The sequence below is a fragment of the Macrotis lagotis genome, chromosome 7 (assembly GCF_037893015.1).
Source record: "Macrotis lagotis isolate mMagLag1 chromosome 7, bilby.v1.9.chrom.fasta, whole genome shotgun sequence".
NCBI classification, from domain to species: Eukaryota; Metazoa; Chordata; class Mammalia; order Peramelemorphia; family Peramelidae; genus Macrotis; species Macrotis lagotis.
The window spans coordinates 150,817,485-150,839,734 of NC_133664.1; the positions used below are offsets into that span (position 1 = coordinate 150,817,485).

Genomic DNA, 22,250 nt, shown 5'->3' on the forward strand with positions numbered 1-22,250 from the left:
AAATCACTAAGACATCTTAAAAAAATTAAAGTAGAAAAGAGAATAGAAAGAAGGTCAGAAAGAAGCATAGAAAAGCAGGACAGCTTTGAAAGCTGCAAATTGAACTTATATACTTAGAAAAGGAAGGGGCGGCTAGGTGGTGTAGTGGATAGAGCACTGGCCCTGGAGTCAGGAGTACCTGGGTTGAAATCCGGTCTCAGACACTTAATAATTACCTAGCTGTGTGGCCTTGGGCAAGCCACTTAAACCCGTTTGCCTTTCAAAAAACCTAAAAAATAAAAATAAAAAAAGGAAGCTGTACAGAATAGAAATCTGCAGTTTCATGCGGGATCCCCTTTTGCTCTCTTTTTTTTATGTATGTGGAAATTTAATTTGGTAAGTCAGAAATGTGTGTGTGTGTGTGTGTGTGTGTGTGTGTGTGTGTGTGTGTGTGTAACCAAGGACCCTGGAGATGGGAACTATAGATTATTTAAGCTGAAAAGGGTTTAAGAATCCCCTCATTTTATGGATAAGGAAAATATGGCCCAAAGAGATAAGGAGATTTATAGATCCTTTTATTGTCAGAGATGGAACTAGAGGCCAAATCTTTCAAGTTGGGTGTCCTACAGTAATTACATGAGAAGAAAGATAGAAGACCTGACAGATAATTAAGTGAAGGATAAAGGAATGTGAATGTGGATAATGAGTGCTTATAAGGATGAAGAGACAGAAGGTAAAGGAGATTGAATAAGTTTAATCAAACTCCTTTTGGAGTTATAAAGCATCCTTCTTACCAAATATTAATTGTGAGTCCACCTATATCCCTCACGACATATAATGTGCAATTAGAAAATATCAAAATTCAACCTAAAGTTAACACCAAATTCCACTTTTCTGAAGAAATTTGTTGAAATGTTTGTTCAGTCTTTTCGACCTGCAGCCATGGCAGTTGAGCGTTCTATGGACTATGGCCAGACATGGAAAGTTGTTAAGTATTTTGCAAAAGATTGTGCTTCATCTTTTCCCGACATCCCATCTGGCCAGGCACAAGGAGTGGATGACCTTGTTTGTGATTCCAAATATTCAGATATTGAACCATCTACTGAAGGCGAGGTACATTGTTTTTTTGGATTTCTTTTGCCATTGTTGTTCAGTTGTTTTCCAGTCATGTGTAACTTTTTGTGACTCCATTTAGGGTTTTCTTGGCAAAGGTACTAGAAAGGCCATTTCCTTCTCCAGCTCTCTTTATAAATGAAGAAACTAAGGTACAAGAAGTTAAGTGACTTGCCCAGAGTCATATAGCTAATAAGTGTCTGAGGTCTGATTTGTATTCAAGTATTCTTAACTTCATTTACCTACCTTCCCTTTGGATTGCTTTTATTTAAATTGAATTCTCTTTTCTATCTATATGCTTGAGATAATTCTGGGGAGTAATATTTGGCTTGATAATGTTGAAATTTGAAATGTTGGCTTTGGAAAAAGATGAAAAGTTTCTAATTCGATAATAATCCTAAATTCATTTAAAACACAAACAATAAATTTATTGTAAGAAATAACTTGGAAGCAATAGAGGAAGGGAGAGATACTGGGCAAAATCTAGTCAATATAAAAACAACAGATATTATCGGTAAAAATATTAAAAAAATAATTCAATGTTAGTAAGGAAATAGGTAAGTAAATTCTTTTCTATAGCTGGAATTCACCAATGCTTCTAGATGCAAATTCAGTGGAAACTTAAAAGCCTCAAAAAATCTTAGCAGTGTATTGACCTTTCCCATATCAATTTTCAGTAAGTCCTTTATACCGTCCACATTGTATAAAGTGATCATATCTATATGACATATTCCTGCAAGGCAATACTCTACATCAGATAGAATTGCAACTATCTCAGCAACAAAGGTAGCAGGTCAGTTAATATCCCAACACAAGAAAGAACAGGTAATAATAGCATAAGCTAATGACCAGGAGAGGCAGGGCCACTTGCTCAGACTGTAGCTCATAAACTAGTAAGAGGGCCAACTGGAAGTATAGTTTTTCCCAGCTGGAAGTGGGACTTGAAGCATCTTGGGAGGCAGTAACTACACAAGAAATCTCTGGAAATTTTGCTGTCTGGAGAAAACAGAAGTCAAGAACAGTGATGAGCCTTTGGCAAGGAAAAATGCTGCTACCCCTAATTGAATATAATCATGTGCATTGAAGATTTCTCTGGTCCATTGAACCACCTTAACCTTGATCTGAGATAGAATTTGTTTTTTATTTATACATTTTATTTATGTATTTATATATTTATTAATTTGTTTTTTATTTATATATTTTATTTATATGGGGTTTTTATATCCAAATAAAGAGAAGTTTTTAATTGTTTCTAAGTAATTGTTTTCTGTGAAGGAGTGAATTTAGGAGTAACTAGGTGGTGAAGACTTCTGGGCCTAGGATCAGGGATACCTGAGTCCAAATTTGGCCCTCAGACACTTACTAGCTATGAGATTAACTTCTGTCTGCCTTAACTATATAATAAGGATAATAATAGTAATTTCTTCCCAGTGTTGTTCTGAGAATACAAATGAAATAATATTTGTAAAGTATTCATCCCAATGCCTGATGCATGGTAGGCCTGTTTCTTTCCTTTCTTATTGTTTTACCATTCTGCCTCTTATTATGTTTATAAAATATTGACCATATTCATTTCTTGTTCTCTATTTTAGTCTTATTTTCTCAGATGGCTTTCTGAGTAGTTGAGTTAGAGTGAGTAGGCATTTTGTATGTTTAGACATATCTTCATTAGGGTTGAATCTTGCAATTGTGAATGTGAACTAAAATAATGATTTTTCATACATATTTATTTTATAGGTTGTTTTAAAAGCTTTGGATCCCAGCTTCGAAATAGAAAATCCCTACAGTCCCTACATACAGGGTATGAGACTGGATTGTTAATCCTAACCTCTCCTTACTGATACATTTTGGTAGTATTATATAGTCTTGCTCTATTGATGCATCTTATTCTTCCATATTCCAAATTTCAATTTGATGGCATGTTTAATTGGAGCTTCCCTGAATATTTTAAAAGAAGTTTGGCATTTGCATTATTCATTCTGCCCAGAGCCCACTGGATCTTGTTAGGCTGCATTGTGTTAGTTCTGTAGATCTAAAACCAGAATGAGATAAATGCATCAAGTCCCAATTTTGGATGAATCCTATATAAACCATTTTCAAGGAGGGGAGAGGAACAAATGCTTTAATTTTATAGTAATTGTTATTACCAAGTGTTGTGTTTTAAAATTAATAAGTGAACATTTATTAATAATCTACATAATATAAATTTGCAGGCAAACCTTATTTAATTTTCCTTAAGCTCTTTAGACTTAAATTTGTTTTTATTCCCTTGTGGATTGCTGTTGACATCAATCTAGGCCTGGCAGGAAACTAGAGGCTTGTGCCTATCACTGTATATTCTTGTTGGGTGTTTACATTTAGTAAAAGAGGGGTTTTGGGGGAATTTCTTGATTTGTTTTTATTATTGGTACCATTGATTCAAACTCTAAATCCTGACCTTGCATTTGGGTGTACTCAGCCAAAATCCCCTTTGCTAAGGAAGATGTTTTGCACAATTGGTCCTAATATGTCCATTTGGTTCATTTTCCTCATTTTAGATCTAGTGACTCTAACAAACCTGAGAATAAATTTTACTAAGCTACACACTCTGGGGGATACATTGCTTGGAAGAAGGCCAAGTGATCCTCTTGATAAATATTATTATGCTCTCTATGATATGGTTGTTCGGGGAAGATGTTTTTGCAATGGTCATGCTGATAAGTGTGGCCCCATGAAGGATATCCGGGGAGATGTCTTCAGCCCACCTGGAATGGTAAGTTTGAAATCCTCCTGTTTTATTTTCTTTCATTAACCTGATAGGTCATCGTTGAGATGAATGCATATTGCTATTAAAGTAATGAAAATGCCTATTCTTTGAGAAGGCAGATAGCATTCAGCTCAGTTATGTAGGCTTAATTGATAACACTATTGGAGCATATTTTCCTACTCTCAAATGTTGCTAGTGATACTTCTGTGGGTAAAGAAGTCATTTTATAAAGTTCTTTCTCCTTTGTACCCCAATTATAATTATGAGAATACTCATGACTATACACAGACACCCCTCAATTCTTTGCAATGATGAAGGTTCCAAATCAACATGAGAATAAAAGAGCAATATTTCAGGCCTAGAATTGATCTTTGGGGGGGGGAATAAGGAGGGGGAAGAATTTCACATTCATCTAATCAATTATTTAATTCAGTAAGTATCAATGAAATGCCTATGTGTTGAAAAATTGATTGGGCAATTTTTGTTCTCCCTGCAAATTAAGAAGTTGATCTCTAGTCTATTTATCAGCCCTTTGGAGTTGATCAGCATGAGTCAGTTTGCCAGATCTTGATCACCTTTAAATCAATTGAGAAATCTAGTTCCTGGACCTCCATAGCCAAAAAAAGAACAAAACTCATTAACAAAGACCCAGCCTACACAGCTGCCCAGAGAGCATCCTCTTGACAGTCTTCTCATCTGTAGAAATTACCATTTACAAGTGCCAAGCAAAGCAATTTTCAAGGATAAAAGGCTCTGCTTTTCCATGTTGTGGATCTTTCTGGTTCTTGACATTTGTCTTGAAAAACCACCACTATCAGTACAACATTGTGCTGTCCTCAGGCTCTATTTAGTCATAAGTTAACTCTCCAATGACCTCCAATTTCATTGGTCTAAGAAGCTTCTCTTGGAAAACAGATTACAACCCATCTCGGACAGTTGATGATGTTTTAGAGATGCTCTATCTGAAAAATGCAGTGTCCTGAAGACTACCTGCCAATGAGCTGCTTCAAACTAAATTGATCCTCAAATGAAAGAAACCCAAGAAAGTAAGCCCCCTATCACTGGGGTTATAGTCAAAGTTGTTATAGCTTGATATGACCTGGCAGAACTCTCTCTCTCTCTTTTTCTCTAAATATATGCATATGTGTAGGTACATATATATGTGGGGGAGCATAAATCTTTATACATAGGTATAATATATATTTCTGTATATATCCATATACATGCATATATACACACATATCTTGTTTGAGACTAGTTAATGACATGGTGTCTCCTTCATTAAGATGTGAGGCTCCAGGAGGGTAGGAAATATTTGCTTTTTTTACATATCACCCACCAGGGCTTTTCACAGGACCTAGCACCTGACAAGTGCATAATAAACTCTTGTTGGCTTGTTGTTTGAGTGAACAGGGCTTTGGATAGAAAGAAACTCATTATGCATCTGATAAGCAAAGGAAAAAATCAGTTTCTCCTCAAAGGAAGAGAGGAGAAATGAAATCGGGTGAATTTGGTAGTAAGTGGAGACGTGTTTTCCAGGAGACATGAAGAGAAGATGTACTGGTGTGGGATTTTCATTGTCACAGCAAACATCCTCACTACGCTAATGTACTATTTTCAGGTCTCTAATTTTCACTTCAGTGTCTGATTTCCAAAGTTTCAGTATTTGAGTTGAGAACTAAGAAACTCAAGACTATGAACAGAATCACAGAATTTTACATTGGGTTCATATTCTAATGTCCATTCAGTTCAACTCATATTCCCCCTCACCAAAAAAAAATTCCTAGAACAAGATACATATGTGATTATCTAGCCTCTACTCAAATACTTTCAAAGAAGAGAAACCCACTCCCTCCCAAGTCCACTATTTATTAACCCTAATAGTTAATTTTTAGGGTTACAAAACTTGAATTTGCTGCTGCAAATTATTCTTATTTCTCTCTTCTCTGTTTTCTCTCTCTCTCTCTCTCTCTCTCTCTCTCTGGAGAACACTTAAAGAATATTTCAAATTCCTGACTATGTCTATCAACCCCTCCTTCTATGTTTTCTCTACGTCTAATGTTCCCATCAATTAAGCCTCATGAAATCAAGAGTCTTTCATTAACTTTGTTATTTTTTTAACATTCTCTACTCATTTAAGTCCTTCCAACTGTGGTATCCCAACCTGGACATGTTATTCCAAATGTGGTCTGATTATGACAGAGTTCAGCACCTCTTTTATTACTTAGAAGCTGTGCCTCTTGGAAACCCAAAATTGTATTTGTCTATTTGTCTGTCAGATCACATTTTTGACTCATATGGTGCTTGAAATCCAATGAAACTCCAGTGTCTTTCTCAAACTGTCACCCGACTATGATTTCTCCATTTTGTACTCATGGAATCATCTTCTGAACACAAGAATAGTACTTTTTTTTTTAAAGTTACATGCTCAATTTATTATATATTTTAAAGGAAGAGCTATGCACAATACCTTCTCAGTTTCAAATATGACATTGTTTCTGTTCTACATTTCAGGTGGAAACATTTATATTCACTATTTTAGATCAGCATTTCTTTAAAAAAATTTTTTTAAGCAATGTTAAAGAAAGCAGTTAACAACACCAAGATTCAAGGGCTAGAGTAGATTCTCATAGATCACCTAACTTAATGCCAGGTGACCAGCCAAAAGATATTATAATGATCTTTGCCATATTGTAATGTGGTCTAGCTAAGCAAGATTTTTAAAAATAGATTTTTATTGCTATCTTTTGTTTTTTTGTTTTTTAAAAGTTAATATTTATTTATTCTCATTTTGTACAGTTTTTATACATTAATAAAATATTCTTGTTTAAGAGTAAACAAAATACCCCCTCCCCCCCAAGAAAATATAGATTCACTTGAGAGGAGAGGAAAAAAATTAAAATTAAAATAAAAAAGGGGCAGCTAGGTGGCGTAGTGGATAAAGCACTGGCCTTGGAGTCAGGAGTACCTGGGTTCAAATCCAGTCTCAGACACTTAATAATTACCTAGCTGTGTGGCCTTGGGCAAGCCACTTAACCCCATTTGCCTTGCAAAAACCTAAAAAAATTTAAAATAAAAAAAAATAATAGTAATATTGTAGGTATGGCCAGGTGGCACAGTGGACAGAGCACCAGCCCTGGAGCCAGGAGCACCCAAGCCCACATCCGACCCCGTACAACCAACAATCACCCAGCTATGTGACATGCAAGCCACCCGAACCCCACTGCCCCACACAAACCAAAAAAAAAAGAATAAAAAAGACCCAAAATAAAATAAAGCATTAATAATAGCAGGGGTGGCTGGGTGGCAGACAGAGCACTGGCCCTTGAGCCAGGAGCACCCAGGTCCAAATCCAGCCCCAGACACCCAATGGTCACCCTACTGTGTGGCCCCAGGCAGGCCACCCAGCCCCACCTGCCCTGCACACCCCCCAAAACAATAACAATAAAAAATGTGCTTCAATCTGTGTTCCAACACCACCAACTCTGTTGTGGGCGGATCACATTCTTTATGATAAGTCCATCACAAAAGTTGCTTCTATATTTTTCCACCGTTGCCATTGCTGGTTGCAACTCCCTTCTTAAATGAGCAAGCAGAAAAACAAGAGGAACACCATTGAGAAATATTTTGCCTGTGAGCCCAAGAAGGATCAAAATACTCAGTCTGAAGATGAGGAAGCACAAGCTCCTGCATCTAAAGACTCCAAGAAAAACAGAAATTGGGTTCAGGCTATGACAGAGCTCAAAAAAGACTTTGAAAATCAAATGAGGGAGTTAGAAGAAAAACTGGGAAAAGAAAGGAGAGAGATGCAGGAAAAACATGAAAATGAAGCCAGCAGCTTAGTCAAGGAAATCCAAAAAAATAATGCTGAAGAAAATAGCATGCTAAAAGCCAGCTTAGGTCAAATGGATAAAACAGTCAAAAAGTTATTGAGGAGAAGAACGCTTTAAAAAGCAGAACTGGCCAGATGGAAAAAGAGATAAGAAAACTGAGGAAAACAAATCCTTCAGACAAAGGATAGAACTCAGGGAGATTGATGGAATACTTGAAAGTCATGATCAGGAAAAGAGCCTTGACATCATTTTCAAAGAATTACTACAGGAAAATTGCCCTGATATCCTAGAAGCAGAGGGCAAAATAGAAATGGAGAGAATCCACAGATCCCCCGAGAAAGAGATCCCAAAAAACCAACCCGCAGGAATATTATAGCCAAGTTCCATAACTCCCAAGTCAGAGAAAATATTACAAGCAGCCAGAAGGACACAATTCAAATACCATGGAGCTGCAATCAGGATCTCACAGTACTTAGCAGCAACTACATTAAAAGCTCATAGGGCTTGGAATATAATATACCAGAAGGCAAAAGAGCTTAGAATGCAACTGAATCAACTACCCAGCAAAATTGAATGTCCTGTTCCAGGGAAAAAGATGGACTTTTAATGAACCAGGGGAATTTCAAATGTTCCTGTTGGAATGGCCAGAGCTGAACAGAAGGTTTGATCTTCAAATACAGGACTCAGGTGAAGCATAGAGATTGGAGGAGAAGGGGAAAATATGAGGGAGTTAATGATGAGGATGAACTGCATGTATTCCTGCATAGAAAAATGACACTGATAATACTCATATGAACCTTCTCAATTAACAGAGCAGGTAGAAAGCGATTTTATAGATGAAGCACAGGAGAAAGCTGAATTTGAAGATAAAAATATGGTATAAAAATGGAGCCAATAGAAAAAAGGGCAATGTAATGGGAGAAAGAAAAAGGAGAAGAGGAATAGGCCAAGATATTTCATATAAGAAGATTTTTCTTTATTCCAATGAGCTATTGCAATGATATGGAAGGTGGGGAGGGAAGGAAAGGGGAAATGAGGGAATCTCCGCTCTCATCAGAGGTGGCTAGGAGAGAAAATAGCATATATACTCAATGGGGTATATGCATCTGGAGTAAGAAGGAGAGGGGGGGCAGGGGAAAGGGGTGGGGATGTGAATGAAGGAGGAGAGGATGGACCGTGGGGGGAGAGTGGTCAGATATAACACATTTTCTTTTTTACTTTTTTGCAAGGGGCTGGGATTGGATGGCCTGTCTGGTACCATAGGGCCAGGTGGATGCTGGGCCTAAGGGGTGGTGTGGGGGCCAGGGATCTGTCTGCTGCACCACTGACCCTACAGCAGAGTCAGTGAAAGGAGAGAGAAAATATGGTACATGGTAGAAGAATAGTACTTTAACTTTATCACTAGTAAATCTGAGCTTATTAGATTTAGTAAATTCACAAGCATTTCTTAATGTACCAGGAACTACTTTAGCCCAGTCTTAAAGTCTGCAAAGATCCTTTCAGATCCTGAATGTCATCCAGTGTTTTTGTTATTCTCATTTTGTGTATTTGCAAATCTCATAAGTACAATAACCATACCTCTATTTAAATCTCTGATTTAAAAAAATATTAAACACAATAGGAATAAGTACAGATTACTGAGACCCTCCAATGTAAATCTCCCAATTTTACACTGAACCATTAATAATAACTAGGTGGTACAATAGATGGAATATGAGGTCTGGAGCCAGGAAGACTAATCTTGCTGAGTTCAAATGTGACTTCAGACACTTACTAGTTTTGTGGCCCTGGGCAAGTCACTTTGCCCTATTTGCCTTAATTTCCTCATCTATGAAATGAATTGGGGAAGGAAATAGCAAACCACTTCAGTATCTTTGCCAAGAAAATCTCAAATGGGGTTACAAAGAGTTGAATGCAACTGAACACGAACATTAATGATTACTCTTTGAATCTACTTGTCCAAACAATTTTTAATTCATCTGTTTCAGGCTGTCTTCTAACCCATACTCTTCCATATTTAATTAAATTTGAATTATTTAAATTATTCATAATCATATCAGACTGAATGACCTTATACACAGTTAGCTCCCTTAATTAGTCACCATCAAAAAAGTTGTTGTTCAGTTCTGCCCAATTCTTCTTTCGGGGTTTTCTTGGTAGAGATATTGGAGTGGTTTGTCATTTCCTTTTTCAATTCATTTTACTAATGAGGAAACTGAGGTAAAACAGGGTGAAGTGAGTTTCTGAAGGTTAGTAAATGTCTGAGACCAGATGTGAACTCAGGAAGATGACAGTTAGCAAGATTTCATTTACACTTTAAACATGTTCCACTGAAGGGCCTAAAATACTTGTTGTTTTTTTATCTAAATTAGGTTCATGGTCAGTGTATCTGCCAGCACAATACAGATGGCCCAAATTGTGAGAGATGCAAGGAATTCTTCCATGATGTTCCCTGGAGGCCAGCTGAAGGTCTCCAGGATAATGCTTGCAGATGTGGGTGAAAATATATACTCAGCCTGTTTTAAGGGTAGGATGTAAGGTCATTGTGTGGGGTTACACAGGACAATGGTGATATAATTCTGTGACTCCCAGGCATGGTTTTGTAATTTCCAGTTGTTTCAAGTGCTATTTTAAATTTCTCAAATCCTTGAAAGAAACATTTTTAATTCAATTCAATTTAAAAAAAAAATTATTCCAGGGAAACCAGGTGGTACAGTGAGTACCATGCCTGGAGTCAGGAGGACCTTGATTCACATCGGACCTCCAATGCTTATTAGTAGTATGACCCTGGGCAAGTCACTTCACCCCAATTGCCTCTTTTAAAAAAAAAAGTCATTCTATCTTGCCCTTTTAGGAGAAGGAACATAAGCACTATATATGTAGAATAAATGTTGGTGGTATGTCACTGTTCTAAGAGTACATCTATCAATCCCAGTACCTTCTTCAAATACACTATATTAACCCCAGACGACAACATGAAATTGAGATTGTCTCACTTCCTGTCAGCTTGACATGAGAATTTAATACATGAGCAAGATAGGCTTTTGCATCCTACTATATGGGATAGCTAGCTGGTACAGTGGATAGAGCACCAGCCCTGGAATCAGGGAGGACCTGAGTTCAAATGCAACCTCAGACACTTAATAATTGCCTAGCTGTGTGACCTTGGGCAAGTTACTTAACCCCATTGCCTTAAATAAATAATTTTTTTAAAGTTGTTAGAGAAATAAGTTTAGAAAGGGTTAAAGATAAGCCAGAGTTGATGGAGGATTAGGGAGTGGACCTATGATTTTACTGATATGAGCAAGCTCCCTTCTCCCAATTCAGATTGGCACCTTTTCTGACACTTTTTAGTCCTAGAGAGTTGCTGAGGACTCTAAAAAGTTAAGGGACTTGTCAGGTGCTGACCTAAATTAACAGAGGGAAATTTCTTTACAAGAAATACATATACCCATGAAATCACAGATCTGAACAAAAATAAAGACCAAAAAAGTATAATGTAGAAAATTCTTCTAAATGTGCTATTGGAAAAGCATGTATGTAAGAAAACTTGATATCCCAAGAAATTTAAACATTAAAAAAAAAAGATCAGGGGAGTATTTATATAGCAAAAGTGAAAATGTTTAATCCTATTTTGACTGAACACAAGGATGAAATGTGTAACTCTTCCAAGTATTCAAAATATGATTGAAGAGCTTTAATTTAATATTTTACCTTTTTAATATCTATTGGATACAATCTAGACTCAGAATCCTAGTCTCAAGGATTTCTAGGATTAGAAGGTACCATACATATTATGTAGTCCAATTCTTTGAATCTTTCATTGATCCCAGAAAAGAAAAGAGAGCAATTAAACTCTTTCTAGAGATGGAGGAGAGAATTTCAGTCCAAAGGCTTGTCTTCTAAATAAAGCTTCTTAGCTAATTTATTGGTATCTTGGATGTCTAATTATTTCTCTTTTCCTCCTACAGCATGCAATTGCAATGGTCACTCTGAACGCTGTCACTTTGACATGTCTCTGTACCTCTCAAGTAATGGTGCCAGCGGTGGAGTGTGTGAAGACTGTCTGCACAATACTATGGGACAACACTGTGATCATTGCAAACCCCTGTTTTTCAGGGACCCCTCCAAGGCAATTTCAGATCCTCATGCTTGCATTCGTGAGTGGATAGTCCTTTGATCTTCTTCTAAAAACTAAAAACTTTTAATGTTAAGCAAGCATTTTCAAACTCTGTTGAATCAGAACTATTATTAGAGTAGAGAAAATAGGACTTTAAACCAAAGTCCCAACATGTAGGATATAAAATGCTAAAGCAAAGGCTCCAGCTGTAGAGAAACCCCTTCAGTCACTAATCTCCCCCTCCCTCTCACTCAACTGTCTCCTTATTAATTGCTTCTTACTTTATTTTCACATCATGAATTACAAAACTGATTTGAGAGAACAGTTCATAATGTTGGCCAAAAGTATATTTCATACAACTTAACCTGAGTGCCAAATTTACTAGTTATGGCAGCTCTGCAGGGGATGAGAACATTTTCTTTGGAGACTTTTCTACATAATAAATGAAGTGGGAAGGAACTTGAGCCAAACAATATGGTTTCATTCTGTTATGTCCTAGGAAGAATATTTCTCTTGGTAAATCCTAATCTATACTGACTTCAAGCTCAAGGACAGCAATTAGTCTTGGAACAAGTCAGCATGAACCACAGAGACAATCATACTTTAAATGAACTTGGGAAAGAACCTTAGAGTTTGTCTTTGAATAATCCATTTTTCATCTTAGGGTACTGCCAAATCTTAGCTTTTTGTTGTGTATTTATTATTAGCCAATTTTTCTAATCATATAGCTAAAGTAGAAATTCTTAGAAGCCCTTTGATCATGGTGATTATACTCATTCACTTCCATATGGGTAAAATTTAAATTTAAACTAACTTAACTAAATTTAAGTAAGTCAAACACAAACTGGTTTTAAATTCCAGTGACCTGAAAGGTTACTTCCCAGACATTTCTAAAAATGGTTGAAAAATAATCTGCTGGGAATCTCAAATTTCCAACTTCTTGGCTAGATGTAATTCAACTCAACAGTATAGGTTCCTTATTGGTACAAAATGAAACCCTCATAAGTTATTCAACACTTAGCAAAAGAACTTTAATTAGCCATAGCAGAGGAAGAATATTCATTAAGGATATGTACTGAGGTGATAAATGAATAAGTGATAGGTCTTTAGCCTTTGAGTTGCCCATGACAGTCAATTAGCCAAGCATGCCCAGAGCTCCTTATGGCTATTTTGAACTCATGACCAGGAAATAATAATACCAGTTAGAGCTTGTAGTTTCTTGCAAATTGTCGCAAGGTGTATTTTAATACTTTTTTTTAATTTTGAATTTTTTACAGTTTTTTCCCTTAAACTTGCTTCCTTCTCCCCATCCCCCCACAGAAGGAAGTCTGTTAGTCTTTACATTGTTTCCATGGTATATATACATTGATCTAAGTTGAATGTGATGAGAGATAAACCATACCTTTGAGGAAGAAAAATAAAGCATTGTGCCTGATTGTTGCACTAATGGAATGAGCAAGTCCAACAAGGTTGGTCATCATCCCCATGTTGCTGCTAGGGTGCACAATGTTCCTCTGGTTCTGCTCAATTTGCTCATCATCAGTCCATGCAAATCTTTCCAGGCTTTCCCAAATTCCCATCTCTCCTGGCTTCTAATAGAACAATAGTGTTCCATCACATACATATACCACATTTTGTTAAGCCATTCCTCAATTGAAGGACATTTACTTAATTTCCAATGCTTTGCCACCACAAACAGATCTGCTATGAATATTTTTATACAAGTGATTTTTTATACATTACTAAAATATTCTTGTTTAAGAGTAAACATAATACACCCTCCCCCCCCCCAAAAATATAGACCCTCATGAAAAGTGAAGGAAAGAGAAAAAAAATGTGTTTCAGTCTGTGTTCCGATACCATCAGCTCTGTCTTGGGTGGATCACATTCTTTATGAATAAGTCAATCATAAAAGTTACTTCCATATTTTTGCACTGTCACTGTTGCTGATTGTAAATCCCTCCATCCATTCCTCCCCACTACCATATAATATATTTTCTCTCTCTTTTCACTTTGTCCCTCTTCTAAAATGTGCTGTAGGGTAGCTGAGTGGCACAGTGGACTGATCACTGGTCCTAGAGCCAAGAGACCCTGAGCCCACATAGCACTCCTGAGACCCAGCAACCCCCGTGGTCCTGGGCAGGCCACCCAATCCCAGCCCCTTGCAAGCAGTAAAAAAGAAAATGTGTTATCTCTGACTATTCTCTCCTATGACCTACCCTCTCCTCATCACTTACATCCCCCTTCCCCCCTCTCCCCCTTCTCTCCTTTTTACTCTAAATGTCTATACCCTATTGAATGTGTATGCTGTTTTCTCTTTGAACCATTTCTGATGAGTGAAAGTTCCCTCATTCCCCCTTGCCTTCCTCCCTTCTATATCATTGCAAAAGCTCATTGTAATATATATATATATATATATATATATATATATATATATATATATACTTATCTTTTATATGAAATAACAGCCTATTCCACCTCTCCTTTCTCTTATTCCCAGTGCATTTCCCTTTTAGCCATTGATGCCACTTTTATAATATATTATATCTTCAACTCTCTCCTCTGCTTCATCTATAAAAGTTCCTTCTACCTGCTCTATTAAATGAGAAGTTTCACATGAGCATTATCAGTACCATTTTTCTATGCAGGAATACATGCAGTTCATCATTATTAAGTCCCTCATATTTTACCCTTCTCCTCCTCTTTCTATGCTTCACCTGAGTCCTGTATTTGAGGATCAAACTTTCAGTTCAGCTCTGGTTGTTTCAACAGGAACATTTGAAATTCCCCTGGTTCATTGAAAGTCCATCTTTTCCCCCAGAAGAGGACATTCAGTTTTGCTGGGCAGTTACTTCTCAGTTGCATTCCAAGCTCTTTTGCCTTCTGGAATATTATATTCCAAGACCTATGAGCCCTTAATGTAGTTGCTGCTAAGTCCTGTATGATCTTGACTGCAGCTCCATGATATTTGAATTGTGCCCTTCTGGCTGCTTACAATATTTTCTCTTTGACTTGGGAGATCTAGAACTTGGCTATAATTTTCCTGGGGGTTATTATTTTTGGATCTCTTTCCGGGGGAGACAAATGGATTATCTCAATTTCTATTTTACCCTCTGCTTCTAGGATATCAGGGCAATTTTCTTGTAGGATTTCTTTAAAAATGATGTCAAGGCTCTTTTCCTGATAATGATTTTCAAGTATCCCAATAATTTTAAATTATCTTTCCTGAATTTGTTTTCCAGATCAGTTGTTTTTTTCAATGAGATGTTTCACATTTTCTTCTAATTTTTCATTCTTTTGGTGTTGAAGTATTATGTCTTGACTTTTCATAAAGTCACCAGTTTCCTTTAGCTCCATTCTCCATCTGCCTTTAGCTCCATTCTCCATCTGAAGGATAGTTTTCTTCAGAGAGCTTTCTTATCTCCTTTTCCATCTGGCCAATTCTGCTTTTTAAAGCATTCTTCTCCTCAACTTTTTGAACTGTTTTTTCCATTTGATCTATGCTGGTTTTTCACATGTTATTTTCTTCAGCACTTTATTAGATCTCCTTGACTAAGCTGCTGACTTCTTTTTCATGTTTTTCCTGCATCTCTCTCATTTCTTTTCCCAGTTTTTCTTCTATCTCCTTTACTTGATTTTCAAAATCTTTTTCTTTGAGCTCTATCATAGCCTGAGCCCAACTTCCATTTTTCTTGGAGTGTTTAGATGCAGGAGCTTGTACTTCCTTATCTTTAGATTGAGTATTTTGATCCTTCTTGGGATCACAAAGAATTTCTCAGTGGTGTTCCTCTTTTTTCTCTGTTTACCCATTTCTCCAGCCTGTGCCTGGTTCTGGGGTGCTTCCTGAGTTTTTGAGTATTGGGACACTGGCTTTGGGGTTTTTTTGGGGACACCCCACTGGGACCTTCATTTCTCCAAAGTCTTGCCTGTGCTTTGATATGTAGATGACCACAGGCACTCCCCTCTGCCCTGGAGCTGTGAGGAGGATCCCTGCTATATTAGTATGGAAGGCCAAACTGCAACCTGGATCTGAGTGTGGGCAAACAGCAGAGTCCTGCCCCAGGGAGAGCACAGAGATTTCTGAATTCTCCCCTGACCCCCTTACCATCTGTGGGCTGTTTTCTGGAGGTGAAGGCTGGTTTCCCCAGATTCCTGCTGCAGGTTCTTGCCACAGGGCTGCTCTGAGGCTGCTGCTCCTCACTCCACACTCATTCTGGTATAGCAGAGTTCTCTCACTGCCCCTTCAAGGTATTCCCTGGGCTTGGCTGGGCTGCATTGAGCTGTGGCCAGGGCTTTTTCCCAACCCCTGGTCCTGGTGAAATACACCTTTCCCAACCCCAGTCCTGGTGAAACACACTGTTCCCATGGAACTTCTAAGTTATCTTGAACTGGGAAAATGTATCACTCAGTCTTTCTGTCGGTTCTGCCCCTCTAAATTTTGGCTAGAGTCTTCATTTGACAGCGTTGAGAGTTTATTGGAGAAGGAGTTTCTGAGAAATTCTGTCTTCACGCTGCCATCTTGGCTCCATTCCCTCTTCAATACTTTTTGAGGAAAACTTTACCTAACTTGCATTGAAGCAAGTGATTAGGATTTTGCTCCTACCATAACAACTGTAAATCAGTTTCTTCATAGGGAGAAATGTGGACAAAAATGTTTATATATTTACTTTATGGAGTTGTAATGAAAATTTTATGTGGGTTAATATTATCATTATCTATCAATTAAATTGTCGACAAGCATTTATTAAATATCTACTATGTACCAATCACTGTCCTAGTGCTGAGGAAAAAACTTAATATAAAAAAAGCCCTGTGACCCAGGCATGAAATTTATTTTCCCAATACTTAGCACAGTATGTGATATTCATCAACAGGACAGAGACTGGATTTGTAATCACATTGGTACTGCCAAGTAAGGAAATCCCCTCTATTAATGTAGGTCAACCTTTTCAGCTACTAATAGTATTAGAGAATTTTCAAGTATGAGGAGAGATTAAGTGACTTGTCCATGGTCACATAACCACAATAGGTCAGAGGTGAGTGAGTCTGTGCCTCTGGCACAAAATGGGCTCTTATTAAGAGCTTGTTGATTTATTAATACTTGATTGATTTGTTTCAAGGAAGATTGTGTAAGAGAGTTTGAGTTTCAACTGTAAAGAGAAATATCTAGCTAGGATCCAGTCCTAGCCTCTATTACTGTTAACCTAAAGTAGCCTTTTATATATTTGAAAAAAAATATATTAACATTAAGTAATATTTTGAAGGAAGTGAGGTTTTTTGTTATTGCTGCTAGAGCCTAGATATAAAAGGTTAATCAGTTTCCAGTTTTCCGGGAAAAAACATTTTCATTCAAGTTCAGAATAGGAACCAAGGTCTCCACCCGTAGCTTCATCTGTAATAAATGTTCTTTTGAACAATGTCATGTGGTATTGATAGATATCATGGCCTTTCATTCTTGTACCCATGTAAGAAGGTTATTTCTAAGTGAAGTTAATCCAAAAGAAGGATGTTTCCAAATTTCCAAAATAATTTTTTCTACATGGGAATGAAATTTCCCCTCCCCCCCTTGGAATTCAATTTTGCTCTTTTTGTGTTGCTCCCAAGAGGAGCTGAGTTGGCTTCCTTTTGGTCATTCCTAAAATGAATTCATTTTGATCCTTCTACTCTGGAGACAACTGGAGTGAATTAGGAGGATGTTGTGGTTTTGCTCAGCTAAATAAGACCTGGTGCTGTTTTTCCATATTAGATTTTATCTAGAGTATATGACACCATAACAAAGAATGAAGTAAAAATGTCATTCAGTTGAGTGGTTTGTTTCAGTAGATAACTGACCCAAATGAACGTTTCCACCAAACACCCTAAATTGAGCCATGGATATATTTAAAAAAAAAAAAAACCCTTGCATTTCCTTTAAAAAAATTAAGCAGAGTGAAACCAATTTCCTATCCATTTAAATTCATCTCTGAAAAAGCCAATTTTCTGGGGCTTTCTTTTAGAGAAACTTGAGATTACTTTCCCCTGAGAATAATGCTCATTATCTAATTGGCCTTCGAATTGAGGAACTTTAGCCCTGTCTCCAAAATCCTCTCATTTCACCTGGCATCTCACTAACAAACTCTCCAAAGAGACTGGTAATTTCAACTTTTTAAAAACTGAACTCTCTTTTCCATTTCAAAAACAGCTCACGAGTTATACAAATTTCTTTTGGAAATAGCTGGTATACTAATGTGTCCTGACCTTAGCAAATGACAAATGGTTTGTGAAAGGGAGGAATGGATTTTCCTAAAATTCCACTTAATCCAACTTACTATTTATGACAAGGCCTAGTAGGTATAAGGCACTGTCCTAGGTAGTTGGGCTACAAATACAAAGGCAAAATACAATCCCTGCCCTCAAGGAACTTCTATTCTTCTGTTTCCATTAGAGATGTGACCAGTAAGTACCAAAATAAGCAAGGCATAATTATTAGAGACACTGACAGAAATGATATCATTGATCATGAAACATTACATTTAATGAAAAAATTAGACTGATAAATACTTAAAATACAATGTATTACAAAGAATCAGTATTTTTGAAGAATCAGTGACATGTGAAGTTTGTCTGTAAGACACCAAACAAGGGTAACCCCAGTCCCAAAGACCACTGTAAAAGCTCCGCTATGCTACACAAGGGATCACCTTGACCTTGACCACTTGACCTTTAAAGCATAAAGGAAGAGAAAAAATATTCAAGGGAAAGGACAAAGTGCATCTAATTCATGTCTTTATGAAATTGACTTTAAAATTACTGTGCAAATTTTGGTGTTCCCAGCTTGTGAGTGTGATCCTGAAGGGTCATTGTCTGGCGGCATGTGTGAAAGTTATCCAGATCTGCCTCTGGGAATTGAGGCTGGTCGATGCCTTTGTAAAGATAACGTTGAAGGAGCCAAATGTGATCAATGCAAACCTGGCTATTATGGACTGAATGCCAGTGATCCTCTGGGTTGTCAATGTAAGTAAAGAACTGAGTTGTTGGGTTTTTTTTTTAATTATATCTCTTATTGCTAATGGCCATACTTCTTGGAGAATCATGTTCTTAGCTAACCAGCCTCTGAATTTCTCTGACATCAAAATGAATTCTTGATGATTTCCTTAACAACATTTCAAAGTCAGCATGTAAATTTCCTTTTTGCTTTCCCCAGAAAAATTTTTAAAAAAAGAGAAACTGTTCAGAAATTTAGTGCTAAGCTTCAAAAGCATTTAAATCAGTAGGCTCCTTTGGAATCTTCCTGAGAGCTATACCAAAATTCAAGGAACCTAGTAGGGCCACAAATACACAAATAGAATTATACAAAAATCTACATACAATGTGTGTATATATATATATATATATATATATTTATATAGAATATGTATATTCTCAGATAGTTCTGAAATCCCCATTTTATAATTAGATCAAATGAGACCATTTATGTGAAGTATTGTAGTATCTAAAATTTATTATGATTGTGATTGTGATTATAATTATGATTATGATTATGATTACAACCTTTAGACTGTTTTTCTTTATTTGTAGTCTTCCCTTTTTTCTCTCCTTTCCTAATCACTATTATGGTGTGACATAATAGATAGTTGACCTAGCTGCTAAGATCCTTTTAAGTCTTGCCTTGAAAATACACTGGGGGGTGGCTAGGTGGCATAGTGGATAAAGCACCAGCCTTGGAGTCAGGAATACCTGGGTTCAAATCCGGTCTCAGACACTTAATAATTACCAAGCCACTTAACCCCATTTGCATTGCAAAAACCTAAAAAAAAAATACACTGGCTATGTGAATTTGACCAAGTATTCAAGGCAACTCTTTAAGATAATCAGTTGCAGAGAATATGCTGATTTGAATAGGTAGAGGGACTTTCCTTGACTGGGAGTTTCCTATGCCAATGAAATCACAGATCCAGTTCCTAGCCCTATTTTAGCTGCAGGTAAACTTTACCTATGGTGACCATTCATCCCACATTTTCCAACATTCTTGACATCAAGAAAGAGTTTATTTTTTGTTTATTTGTCAGACATTTTTATTGATGAGATTATTATAGAGTATACATTCCAATTATACATTTTAAGCTTCTTCATTATGAAAATAATTGGCATAGAATGCAAAATTTATGATATGAAAAGATTATTATTCTAAACACTAAATTAAGTATGAGAAAAATATAACACATTTGTGAAAATAAATTTTCTGGTACATTTATTATTTATACAAATACTCCATAATTTGCATATTTTAATTTTGTGGCTTATTTTAAGAAAATGCACTTTTAACAAGGCTTACCAAAAGGAATATCCATTGTCAGAGTATGTATCCTGACTTGAAATTTGGAAACTGCCTCTGACAGAAGTCTGTGCCAAGAATGGTAAAACTTAAAGCCAGGAATACAACAGGGGAGATTTTGAGAATCACTAATCACAAAAAAGGAGTTTATAATTCATGTTTTATAACTCATAGCATTTTTAACTAGGAGAACTTTCTGATCAATAATTATTATTTTTTTAGGTTTTTTTTTTCAATGTAAATGGGGTTAAGTGGCTTGGTAATTATTAAGTGTCTGAGATCGAATTTGAACCCAGGTACTCCTGACTCCAAGGCCGGTGCTTTATCCACTACGCCACCTAGCCGCCCCTGATCAATAATTATTTAATGAGAGTTTATAAAGCAAACAATTTGTACTTGGTCACTGTTTATCTCTCCAACTTTTGGAGAGATTCCATATAAAGAAGAATATTATTTGAATCTTTAGATAGTAATAAGCTGGAATTTTGTATCTCATTAAATAATTCTTTTGAAATCTAAAACCTAAATTTCATGGAATGACTTTTGGCTGAGCCATTCTTCTATCTCATCTCTATCATCTCTCCTGTCTGACTTCCAGTAGTCTTTGGAGGAATCCTACACTTTTCTTATTTCCTTGAGTCTTGGATTCTTTATTCAGTAATAAAATCTGGAATTTATACTCCCTAAATACTTATTTCTCATTCAGTAGAATTTGCAGGGTTAATATATGTGTTGTCCCAAGATAGAGATTAGAGACCTCTGAGACCTGAAGGCCAACATTGAGGTTTAGCAATACTGAGAATAAGGAGAAATAGGAGAGAAAGAAAGGGAAGAAGGGAGGGGGAAACAGAAGAAAAGAAGGAAGGAAGGAAGGAAGGAAGGAGGAGATAAAGACAGTGGGGAGGGAAAAAAGAAAAGATACAGCTAGTGAACAGAGGTAGAAAGCTGCCTGCAATTGATTTATGTGCCTCTCAGTCTCAAATGACCTAATATGTATAAAAGTGCTTAGCATAGTAGGTTCTGCATAAATGCTTTTCCCCTTCTCCTTTCCTTCCCTTTTTCCCTTCTTTCTTTTCATTAATTAAAATTACCTTATCCACCAGTCTTTGTCAGCTACAACATATTGATAAATTCCTCCTTTCTGATTATCAGTTATTTATCTAAGAACTTTGAGGGTGATTGACATTATGTTTCCTGTATGGTTTTCCCATTGGCATATTTGGCAAGACAACTTCTGTTTTTATTTAACATAAATGTTGAGCACATTTATAAAAGTAGAGAAATAATTGAAAGAATCATTGTATATTCTACTCTTTTAGTGTGCAACTGTAACTTCTTTGGGAGTATACCATCCTCCACCTGTGATGTGGTTACTGGCCAGTGTTTATGCCAACAGTTTGCTACTGGACCCCACTGTGAAGAATGCCTTGTATGTACTTTAATATAAAAGATTTTCCCATGATTTCTTTCATTGCCAGCTGTGTGCATTTCTACCTCAATAGAGAGAAAATAGCAGAATCTTCTCTGTATTTTATACTGCTTACCACTTATCTCTTGTTTCATTTCAGATTGGGTATCACTGGAAGTGATTGTTAGAGTATTTCAGATTTGTTTTTACATGTAAAAATATACTTAAAATTGCTTCTAACACCTTTTCAGTAAACTAAAATGGTCTTCTAGTGTCAGAATGGGCTAGCCTTGCCCTTAAGGCGAGGGGATCCTGAGATGGTGTGTGTAAATGAAGGAAGAGGTAGAGATGAGCAATGAAAGTGGAGGAGGAAGGGGGAGTTGAGGGAGGTGAGTAAACTTTATTCTCATTAGAATTGGCTCAGAGAGGGAATGACATACCCACAACATACAGGGTAATGGAAGGGAGAGCAGGTTGGGGGATGTGCTAGTAAGAAGTAAAACATTTTTGAGGAGGGACAGGTTGAAAGAAGAGAGAATAAGGATAAAAGAGGATGGAAGGAAATACAGTTAGAAATTGCAAATGGAAAAAAATTTGTGAAACAAGTTTTTCTCATAAAGACTTCATTTCTCAAATAGAATTGAGTCAAATTTATGCAAATAGGAGTCATTCCCCACTTGATAAATGATTAAAAACTATGAACAGTTTTCAGATGAGGTTATCAATGCTATTTATTT

At 36.7% G+C, this 22,250-nt stretch overlaps 1 protein-coding gene across 3 annotated transcripts in view; it reads left to right on the top strand.

Moving 5' to 3' along the window:
- Positions 1-22,250, top strand: part of LAMB4 (laminin subunit beta 4) — a 131,224-nt gene that overhangs the window by 25,446 nt on the left and 83,528 nt on the right. For 2 of the 3 annotated variants that reach the window (XM_074193922.1, XM_074193924.1), the window contains exons 6-12: positions 904-1,092; positions 2,830-2,893; positions 3,630-3,844; positions 10,044-10,164; positions 11,643-11,831; positions 18,605-18,784; positions 21,425-21,534. In XM_074193922.1, the coding sequence (XP_074050023.1) occupies positions 904-1,092; positions 2,830-2,893; positions 3,630-3,844; positions 10,044-10,164; positions 11,643-11,831; positions 18,605-18,784; positions 21,425-21,534 (1,068 nt within the window). Of the gene's footprint in view, positions 1-903; positions 1,093-2,829; positions 2,894-3,629; positions 3,845-10,043; positions 10,165-11,642; positions 11,832-18,604; positions 18,785-21,424; positions 21,535-22,250 lie in introns of those variants that run through there. The other variant, XM_074193923.1, reaches the window with a different exon arrangement.